The sequence below is a fragment of the Austrofundulus limnaeus genome, unplaced genomic scaffold (genome assembly GCF_001266775.1).
Source record: "Austrofundulus limnaeus strain Quisiro unplaced genomic scaffold, Austrofundulus_limnaeus-1.0 Scaffold252, whole genome shotgun sequence".
NCBI lineage: Eukaryota > Metazoa > Chordata > Actinopteri > Cyprinodontiformes > Rivulidae > Austrofundulus > Austrofundulus limnaeus.
This window is the reverse complement of record NW_013952654.1, coordinates 841,063-851,371: the sequence shown is the minus strand read 5'-3', so window position 1 is coordinate 851,371 and position 10,309 is coordinate 841,063. Positions and strand designations below refer to the sequence as shown.

General features: G+C 40.1%; 1 protein-coding gene across 5 annotated transcripts in view; it reads right to left on the bottom strand.

The window, feature by feature from the left end:
* Window positions 1-2,547: 2,547 nt before the first annotated feature.
* Window positions 2,548-10,309, bottom strand: part of tns3.2 (tensin 3, tandem duplicate 2) — a 59,314-nt gene continuing 51,552 nt past the window's right edge. For 4 of the 5 annotated variants that reach the window (XM_014020439.1, XM_014020438.1, XM_014020443.1 and 1 more), the window contains 10 exons: window positions 9,672-10,090; window positions 9,510-9,587; window positions 9,290-9,421; window positions 6,908-7,003; window positions 6,699-6,776; window positions 6,529-6,606; window positions 6,274-6,442; window positions 6,109-6,177; window positions 5,919-5,948; window positions 2,548-3,161 (listed from right to left, as the gene is read on the bottom strand). In XM_014020439.1, the coding sequence (XP_013875893.1) occupies window positions 3,020-3,161; window positions 5,919-5,948; window positions 6,109-6,177; window positions 6,274-6,442; window positions 6,529-6,606; window positions 6,699-6,776; window positions 6,908-7,003; window positions 9,290-9,421; window positions 9,510-9,587; window positions 9,672-10,090 (1,291 nt within the window). In that variant the 3' untranslated portion in view covers window positions 2,548-3,019. Of the gene's footprint in view, window positions 3,162-5,918; window positions 5,949-6,108; window positions 6,178-6,273; window positions 6,443-6,528; window positions 6,607-6,698; window positions 6,777-6,864; window positions 7,004-9,289; window positions 9,422-9,509; window positions 9,588-9,671; window positions 10,091-10,309 lie in introns of those variants that run through there. The other variant, XM_014020442.1, reaches the window with a different exon arrangement.

Below are 10,309 nucleotides of genomic sequence, written 5' to 3'. Positions count from 1 at the left end.
AGTTTTACTAGTTAGGTTTAGAGGTGTGAGTTAAGTTCTGGTTCAGGCTAGAGTTAACTATAGACCAGTAATGGTTAGTTTTACTAGTTAGGTTTAGAGGTGTGAGTTAAGTTCTGGTTCAGGCTAGAGTTAACTATAGACCAGTAATGGTTAATTTTAGGGAAAATTTCTGGGTTAGACAAACAGTTACAAAAATGAATGGAGGTCAGTAAAAAGTCCTCAGTTTGATGCAAATACAAGGATGTGTGTGTGTGTGTGTGTGTATGTGTGTGTGCGTGCGCACACGCTGGCTTTAAATAGCTAACTCAAATAAAGGGAGAGCAGGCCGAGGGAAGGCCGAGGCATTCTCGAATGGAAGCAGTGAGCGACGCCAGAAACGTGATGGAGGAAAGCACCTTGTCACCAGGTGCTGGCATGACAGGAAGTGCAGCAGGAAGTACAAAAGTAGGGTCATCTGGGGGGAGGGGGGGCAGAAGATGGCGTCGGGTGACTCAGCAGACTCTGCCAGGGGGAAAGCGGAGCCTCTATCAACCCCAAGAATCTGTGCAGCCCTGAAAAGACGACACGACTCCCCCTCTGAAACGAGCTTTTTCTCATCCGCTCACTTCTTCTTCTTCTTCTTCTTCTTCTTCTTCTTTTACACACTGTGTTAAATTTCTATTCTTTCTCATCCCTTTTACCTTTTGACGGCCTTCTTTGTGTGCAGGCTGTGGGAAAGTTTCCCGTAATGGTGAGGTCATCCGCCACCGAAAGCCACCCCCCACCCCTCATGAACACACACACACACACACACACACACACACACACACACACACACACACACACACCATCACTGCACCCCTCACCCTCTACTCTGCCCCCCTCTCGCTCCACCAACCCCCTCAGGCCCGGCAGGACGGCAGTGTCCCCACATCTCTGCCACACTTTTTTCACACACCTGAGCCTCACCTGGAGGTGCATCAGGTGTTCACACCACCTCCTCGTCTCCTGACACGTGCACTCCACGTGCACACAAACACATTCTGACAAATCTGCTCTGAAACCAAACAGCAATTTGCCCTGAAACCTCCCAAAGTTTCCACTCAGAGTACAAAACTGTCTCTTTACTGCCACCTATTGGCAAAACATGCAAACTACATCACATGTAACAATAAAACGTTCAGCTTGAGTGATGTAAAAATCATGATTTAAAGATTTGAAATTAATTTTACGACTTTTAAAAACAAACCAAGTGCTAAATCGGAGAGAAAAAGAATAAAACTACGACTACTTCCTGTGAAAATGCCAGTGTGAGTGCTTATTGTGRAAACCTTTAAGTGAAAGCTGGAGCTGAAAATGTTTAATAGCAAAACAGCTGATGCAAGTTCATCTTGAAAAGTTTCACTTTGCAGAAAAATAGCTGAAAAGGCAGAAAAAAAATCTAATGTTAGCTTAAAAGCAAGCTAAAGGTAGTAGGTCTAATGAGCAGAAAGAAGGCATGAAAGTACAAAAAAGTGACAATTTGTTGTAAAATAGCTAAAACAGCCAAAATGTAGCTGGAATTTCCAAAATTAGCATAAGGAAGCATAAAGAGTACAAGTTTGAATGAAGCAGAGAGACGCTGAAATACTCGCATAAAAGTGAAATTAGCTTAATAAAGCTAGTTTAAGCTAATAACAGCTGAACATTAGCTAAACTTGCAGAAAGCAAMTGTAAGAAGCAGCATAGAAAGATCAAATTGGCAGAAAGAAACTAAAAAGTAGAAAATAGCAGAAAGAAGCTAAAATTAGCATCAAACAAGCTAAAGGTAGCAGGCACAAGTTAAAATTAGCACCCAGGTGGTAAAAGAGGTATAAAAATGTCAAGTTAGTAGAAAAAATAAATAAAAGTACAAAACAGTGATCATTTGATGTAAAATTGCTAAAACAGCCAAAATGTGCAGTAAAACAGCTAAAATGTATCTGGAAATTCTTAAATTAGCATAAGGAAGCATAACGAGCACAATTGCTGAACTAAGGAGACAGAAGCTGAAAAGGCCACCAAAATGTGAAATTAGCTTAAAAAAAAAGCAAACTTTAGCTAATAACAGCTGAACATTAGCTAAAATTSCAGCAAATAGCTGAATTTAACTGAAAGCAGAAACAGAAATGGCTCAAAATAACAGAAAGAAACAACAAGTAAAAAATAGCAGAATAGAAGAAACAGAGTTATAACTGAAATAGGAGACAAAAGCTAAAATTAACATAAAAGTAGCTAAAATTGGCATAAGGAAGGTAAAAAGAGCAGAAGCAGAACAAAAGGTGTAAGGTGCTGTAAAGATTTAGAAACATTTTGAAGGATTTTAAAGATGTTGAAAACAGCTCCATTCATTTTCAAAGGGAAAAAAGTGGCCAAAAATGAGAAACAGCTAAAAAAGTATAAATAGCTGAAATACCAAAAGTCATAGAATAATCAGTGAATATGATTTGTTGAAATAGCACAAAAATTGTGTACCGAAATACGTGTCAAAAAAACATATGGAAGAAAACATGATGTCAACAAATAAAATAAAACAAGTTGGAGACGAGAAAAGAGCTGCACATAAAATATATTCAGGTTAACGTTAGTACATGTAGGCACATAAAGTAGTGGCTCTCAATAAAATATGCAATATAATTTCTTAATACTCTCATGTACAAAAATATATAGCAGGTATATTTAGAAAAAGCAATTTTTACACAACTTTAATATGGGATAAATATAAAAATACACAATAAATCAGTCCAGAAAATTCTTTTTTTGTTGTTGTTGGTTTTAACCTAATTATTCTGTGATTACTTATTAATTACAGCTAAAACATAAAAGTTCATAAAAACCTCTCCAGTGATGAAGAACATTTGTTTTGACAAAAGTAAAGTTCATGTTTTTTGACCAGAAGCTCCAGAAACAAACTTGTTAAAACGTATAAATTAGAGTTGGGCGCCCTCTGCTGGTGGCAGCGTCCTGCAGCGCAGCTGGACTTTATTTTACTTTATTTCTCCGTCAGTTTCTTCCATCGACGTCACTTCTTGTGCGAGCCGATCATGACCTTGGAGACGAAGTTGACGATGGCGCTGGCCGGCTGCTCCGGGTCGTGCTCKGCGAACAGGTGGCACACGTTTTCTGTCTCGCTCTGAGACTTCCTGGCTACGAAGCCGAAGATCCTGGAAGATGAAGATGAAGAGCTGGTTTCATTTAAAGGGTTTGGTTGCAGCTAAAACATTAAATCTTTGAGTTCTGAAGATGATGATGATGAAGGTAAATTATACAGTAGTTTAGAACAAAGAACCACATGAATCACAAAATACTGACTTTGAGCATTRATGACTGTAAAAAACTAAATCTGTCCACATAAAAACAAACAATGTTAAAACTTAACTGGGTGAATGTTTATAAAGCGTTCCCATTGAGATGAGCCATTTTTCTTACGTTTGTTTTTTGACACGGAAGTCGTTCCACAGTTTTTGTGCTGTTTCAAYAATTTACACATTAATTCAGCYATAACTTTTGGTATTTCAGCCACTCAATTATTTTTYAGCCATGTATCATTTTTGGCCACGTTTATCTCATTACAAAGAGTGGAGGTGTCTTATATCCTTAGATCCTTTTGTTCTGCTTCTGCTTATTTGTAACTTCAGATTTCTTCGGCTTATTTTTTATTAGCTTTGTTTTGTTATGTCAGCTATCTTCCTGCTAAATTCATTTTTTTCTGCTTCTTTCAGTTGATTGTTGCCATTTTCAGCTGTTTTTTGCCTTTAAAGTTACTTAGCTGATTTCAGMTAATTTTTTTCTGCTAACTTCACCTTTTGCGATAATTTCAGCTTCTTTAATTCAGCAAACATTCTGTTTCTGCTTCTTTGCTATTTTCAGCTACCTTTTTAGCTATTTTCGGCTTGTTTAAGCTTTATTAGCTATTTTGTCACAAATTTTAACTTTTTTTGAGCTTCTTTCTGCTATTTTCAGCTGTTTTCTGCCTTTTAAGCTACATTTTAGCTGATTTTAGCTAATTTAATATTTTTTTCTATTTTCACCTTTTGCGATAGTTTCAGCTTCTTACGGCTTCATTCAGCAAACATGCTCCTTCTGCTTCTTTGCTGTTTTCAGCTTGTTTAAACATTGTTAGCACTTCTTTCAGCTAATTTATGCTATTTTCAGTTGTTTTCTGCCTTTTAAGCTACGTTTTAGCTGATGTCAGCTGATTTAATCTTTTTTGTACTAACTTCATCATTTGCGATAATTTCAGCATCTTACTGCTTAATTCAGCAAACATTCTGTTTCTGCTTCTTTGCTATTTTCAGCTTGTTTAAGCTTTCTTTTTGCTATTTTGTCACAAATTGTAACTTTTTGTGCTTCTTTCTGTTATTCTCAGCTGTTTTCTGCCTTTTAAGCTACATTTTAGCTGATTTTAGCTAATTTAATATTTTTTTCTATTTTCACCTTTTGCGATAATTTCAGCTTCTTACGGCTTCATTCAGCAAACATTCTGTTTCTGCTTCTTTGCTATTTTCAGCTTGTTTGAGCTTTCTTTTAGCTATTTTGTCACAAATTGTAATGTTTTGTGCTTCTTTCTGCTATTCTCAGCTGTGTTCTGCCTTTTAAGCTACATTTTAGCTGATTTCAGCTGATTTAATCTTTTTTTTACAAACTTCATCGTTTGCAATAATTTCAGCTTCTTACTGCTTAATTCAGCAAACATTCTGTTTCTGCTTCTTTGCTATTTTCAGCTTGTTTGAGCTTTCTTTTAGCTATTTTGTCACAAATTGTAATGTTTTGTGCTTCTTTCTGCTATTCTCAGCTGTGTTCTGCCTTTTAAGCTACATTTTAGCTGATTTCAGCTGATTTAATCTTTTTTTTACAAACTTCATCGTTTGCAATAATTTCAGCTTCTTACTGCTTAATTCAGCAAACATTCTGTTTCTGCTGCTTTGCTAATTTCAACTACTTTTTTTAGCTATTTTCAGCTTGTTTAAGCTTTCGTTTAGCTATTTTGTCACAAATTGTAACTTTTTGTGCTTCTTTCTGCTATTCTCAGCTGTGTTCTGCCTTTTAAGCTACATTTTAGCTGATTTAAGCTAATTTAATGTTTTTTTTCTATTAATTTCACCTTTTGCGATAGTTTCAGCTTCTTACTGCTTAATTCAGCAAACATGCTCCTTCTGCTTCTTTGCTATTTTCAGCTTGTTTAAACATTKTTAGCACTTCTTTCAGCTAATTTATGCTATTTTCAGTTGTTGTCTGCCTTTTAAGCTACATTTTAGCTGATTTCAGCTGATTTAACCTTTTTTCGTACTAACTTCATCGTTTGCGATAATAACAGCGTCTTTCTGCTTAATTCAGCAAACATKCTSYTTCTGCTTCTTTGCTATTTTCAGCTACTTTTAGCTATTTTCAGCTCGTTTAAGCGTTTTTTAGCAATCTTATTACAAATTGCAACCTGTTTAAACTTCACTTGTTTTCTGCTTATGTCAGCCTTTTTTTTTACCATCCTTTAACCATCTGTTTGATAAATACATCTCTTTTTAAGCTATTTTTAGCTTTGTTCAGCTGTTTCGACACATGTGTGCTATTTTTTGCTACTGATTTTCCCCTTGTTTTCCCTGCTTTCAGCAAATGGCAGCTCTTCAAATTGAACAGTTTTTGTTATAAAACTTTTTCAGCTTTTTCAGAAATTTTCAGCTGAAATCTTAAGTGTTCGCATTTCATTTGCTCAGGAAATGCAAATTCTCTAGTTTCCCTACTTTTATTTTGTAAACATTTCGGCTCTTCATATTTCAAATTTCTCCTTTTACTGTGCTTCTTATTTCTGTAACTGAAATAATTTTACAAATGAAAACGATGGCAGAGCGCGCTGCATCAGTGCAAACATGGGTTCTGTGCATTATTTCACATTAATCAGAGAAAAGCCTCTGAAACGGACTTACTTTGCAGTGGAGCCGCTGTCTCTGGTCCACCTGTTTGAGAGAGATTAAAACAGTTTGATTAAAAACCCTGAAGATTCAGTGTTTGAGGTGAGTTTGTGACAGAAATACGAGCTGGTTTTATGAGTCTGCGGTGCCTGAATTCATCATAAAATAATGCATTTATGCAGTTATGTTAGTATTCATCACTCACTTCCTCCCCTGTGGGTCCAAAGAGCAGAATATGACGGTGTTGACGGCGTAGTGTCTCCTGAAGAACAACCTGCAGAGACAAACGTGTGAAGGCTTCAACCTGATATTTGCTGAGTCATGGTTTTTGTTTGTGTTTTTTTTCTCCCCCCCGCAGTCAAAGACTCACTTCCTCTGGTTGTCGGTGAGGGTGATCCCCTGAGCCGACACCTTGAAGTGGACGACGGTGGAGGGCGGCGGTGGGTCGACGGAGAGCGTGGCCGTGGTGGCCTTCTGGACCGCCTGCTGCCCCGTCAGAGACTCCATCTCCACGGAGCCGAGGTACCACACGTTACACGCTGCCGACACACGGTTTAAAGGAGGGAATCATCAAAAAAAAAAAAAAAATTATGTGCATGTTTAAAATGAAAACAAACGGTGTTACCTGCGCCCTGTTTGAGGAGCTCGGCTGCAGAGTTGGTCGCCGTTTGCGCCGAGGTGTCGTTCAGCTCCTCCAGTGGGTCTGTGCGGAACAAAAAACAAAACAAAAAAACAACAACACGTCAGATGATTTGAAACGACACGCAGAGTGGGATTAAAAACCRTGGCGCTCACCTCTGTCGGGCAGGATGAGTTTACACGGCAGAGCCAGCGGGGTGATGGAGTGCTGACACACCAGAGCCGTCAGACTTCCTAACGGGAAGCAGAAAACAAAACATGGCTGCACTGAACKGTTCTCACCAGCAGGGGGCGGCAGAGGGAAACATGGTGAAAACTGAACCTGCTGCGGGGCATTTAGTGGATGTCAGACTGCAGGTTCTCACCAAAGTACGGCTCGTTGGGGCAGCCTTTGAGGCGAACTCCTTTTGCCGTGCACTCGATCAGGAAGTGCCTCACCAGTTCGTTGGACAGATCTCCTCCTGCAAATTTCAGTTAATGTTTTAGGAAACGGATTCACAGCTGAAACGAACAGCTGGAGGAAGGAATCGGCTCGTGTAGATGTTCTGAAAAAGTTAAAAAATGTCACCAACACATTCTCATTTAGTTCACTTTCTCAGGGAAAATCCTTATTAAATGTTCCGCTAACATTTTATTATTTAGCTCATTGTTCTTACATTATGCTAATTTTTTACTAAATGTTAAAGTTATATGTTATGTTTAGTCTAAATGTTAACACCTAAATATAAAAGACAAACCCTAAATGTTGTGAATAAAGTAGTTCACATTTAAGTATGTCAGAATGGAACTCAGCCCTTACTGTTGGTCTTCGGCTCTTGTTAYGAAATTTTTATCCAGCGACAAAAGCAAGTGCTAATGCTGCTAACACTGCAAATGCTGCTAATGCTGCTAATGTTGCTAATGATGCTAATGTTGCTAATTCTGTTAATGCTGCTAACACTGTTAATGCTGCTAACACTGTTAATGCTGCTAACACTACAAATGCTGCTAATGCTGCTAACACTGCAAATGCTGCTACCACTGCTAATGCTACTAATGCTGCTAACACTGTTAATGCTGCTAACACTGCAAATGTTGCTAACTCTACAAATGCTGCTAACACTGCTAATGCTGCTAACACTACAAATGCTGCTAATGCTGCTAACGCTGCAAATGCTGCTACCACTGCTAATGCTGATAATGCTGCTAACACTGTTAATGCTGCTAACACTGCTAATGCTGCTAACACTGTTAATGCTGCTAACACTGCAAATGTTGCTAACACTACAAATGCTGCTAACAATGCTAATGCTGCTAATGCTGCCAACACTACAAATGCTGCTAACATTGCTAATGCTGCTAACACTACAAATGCTGTTAACACTGCAAATGCTGCTAACACTGCAAATGCTGCTAATGATGCTAATGCTGTTAATGCTGCTAACACTGTTAATGCCGCTAACACTGCAAATGCTGCTAACACTACAAATTCTGCTAATGCCAGCACTACAAATGATGCTAATGCTGCTAATGCTGCTAGCACTGCAAATGCTGCTAATGCTGTTAATGCTGCTAACACTGCTAATGCTGTTAATGCTGCTAACACTGCTAATGCTGCTAACGCTGTTAATGCCGCTAACACAGCTAATGCTGCTAACACTGCAAATGCTGCTAACACTATAAGTGATGCTAATGCTGTTAATGCTGCTAACACTGCAAATGCCGCTGCTAACACTGCTAATGCTGCTAATGTTGCTAGCACTGCAAATGCTGCTAATGCTGCTAACGCTGCTAATGCTGCTAACACAGCTAACGCTGCTAACACTGCGAATGCTGCTAATGCTGCTAACACTGTTAATGCTGCTAACGCTGCTAATGCTGCTAATGATGCTAATGCTGTTAATGCTGCTAACACTGTTAATGCTGCTAACACTGCAAATGCTGCTAACACTACAAATGCTGCTAATGCTGCTAACGCTGCTAATAATGCTAATNTTAATGCTGCTAACACTGTTAATGCTGCTAACACTGCAAATGCTGCTAACACTACAAATGCTGCTAATGCTGCTAACGCTGCTAATAATGCTAATGCTCTTAATGCTGCTAACACTGTTAATGCTGCTAACACTGTTAATGCTGCTAATGCTGCTAACACTGCAAATACTGCTAATGCTCCTAACACTGCTAATGCTGCTAATTCTGATAGCACTTACCTAAAAGGTGTCCAAGCTGCACTTCAAAATGACCAACCAGAGGTACCATCCATATTGTTTTTAATGAACAGATATTGAATTTAAATTTTAAATGCCATCTTCAGTAGCGTTAGCAATGCTAGCGTTGGGTGTCATCATCCTGTTACAAAAGAAACTGTTAATACTAAGTTAAGCATTAATAGAGTTAACAGAGTAAGCAGCATTAGCAGAGTTAGCAGCATTAGCGGTTGGTTTTGTCATAAGATGATGTCATAACGAGAGCCGAGGGCAAAGGCTGCATTCCRTTCGGAAATACTTCACAGTAAACTTTAACATATAGCCACATTTACTTTTATCTCTGACGTTTAGATTTACAAATTCAGATTTAACATTTAGATTTAACATTTAGTAAAAACGATCAAAATGTAAGAACAGTGAGCCAAATAATTAAATATTAGTGATTTTTTTTAACCAGGATTTTACTCTCAGAAAGTGAACTAAATAATGAAAATTTGTTAGTAGCATTTTTATTTTACACTTGGACGCCTCATAAATGGACGATTAAAACGTACGCACCTTTCTTACTGTGCTGTAAGACAGTGGGAGGGGGCGTGGCCACCTTCATGGCCAGGCCGTACGCCCCTCGGAACGAGTGGCTGTCCCTGACGATGAACGAGCCGGGCTCCTTGTCCTTCAGCACCGCGATGGCTGTTGGGTGGAGTCGGCAGAGAGGGGCTGAGGTTAGGAGGAAAACTTTGAACAGGCGTGTATTTTCTGCCCCTACACCAATATTTACCCTGGTCCCTGGAAATGTCGGGCTTGTACCAGAACTTAGACGTGTCCTGGACAAACTTCACCTTGTTACAGCCAGAGTCTGAAAGGCACAAATCAAGGATTTCTTTTACACGACTTCAATAAAACTCTTTAATTGGTCCCGCCTCTAATTGGGTCAGGGTACCTTCTCCAGGTGACTGGGCCCCACCGAGTCCTCTGATTGGGTCGGGGGTCATGGGGGAGGAGAACCTCGTGCTGAAACTGCTGTCGCTGTGGGGGCTGGGGAACCCGCCCAGCGACGGTGAGTGCGATCCGAGCTCCCTGGCCTCGAAGGTCCTCCTCTTCTCGGGCAGCAGCGGCGTCAGACTCAGACCCCCGAACCCCTCCACGGCTTCCAGCAGGCCGTGGTCCAGACCACCGTTCCCAAACAACAACAACGAGGACAGGTCCTCGCCATCGGCCCCGCTGCCGGCCTCCGGGCCCCTCGGAGCCCCCCGGGGAGAGCTTTGGGTGTTGGGGGAGCTCAGGGATATGGGGGGTGAAGGGTGAGGCGGGTATGGGGAGTTCGGGGTTCTGTCGAGCCACACCGGAGGGGGGGAGGAGCTACAGAGGGGAGGAGACAGGAAGTGGAGGTAAATACTAGGGGTGTAAGAAAATATCGATACACTGAAATATCGCAATATTTCATTTCCCGATACTGTATCAATATTCTAAGGCCCTGTATCGATTTTTTAAAATGTCAACTTTCCTGCCAGCCGTTCATTTTTATGTTGTAGTTCAGCCTCTGACCACTAGTTGGCAGCAGTGAGCCAGCCATTTGGC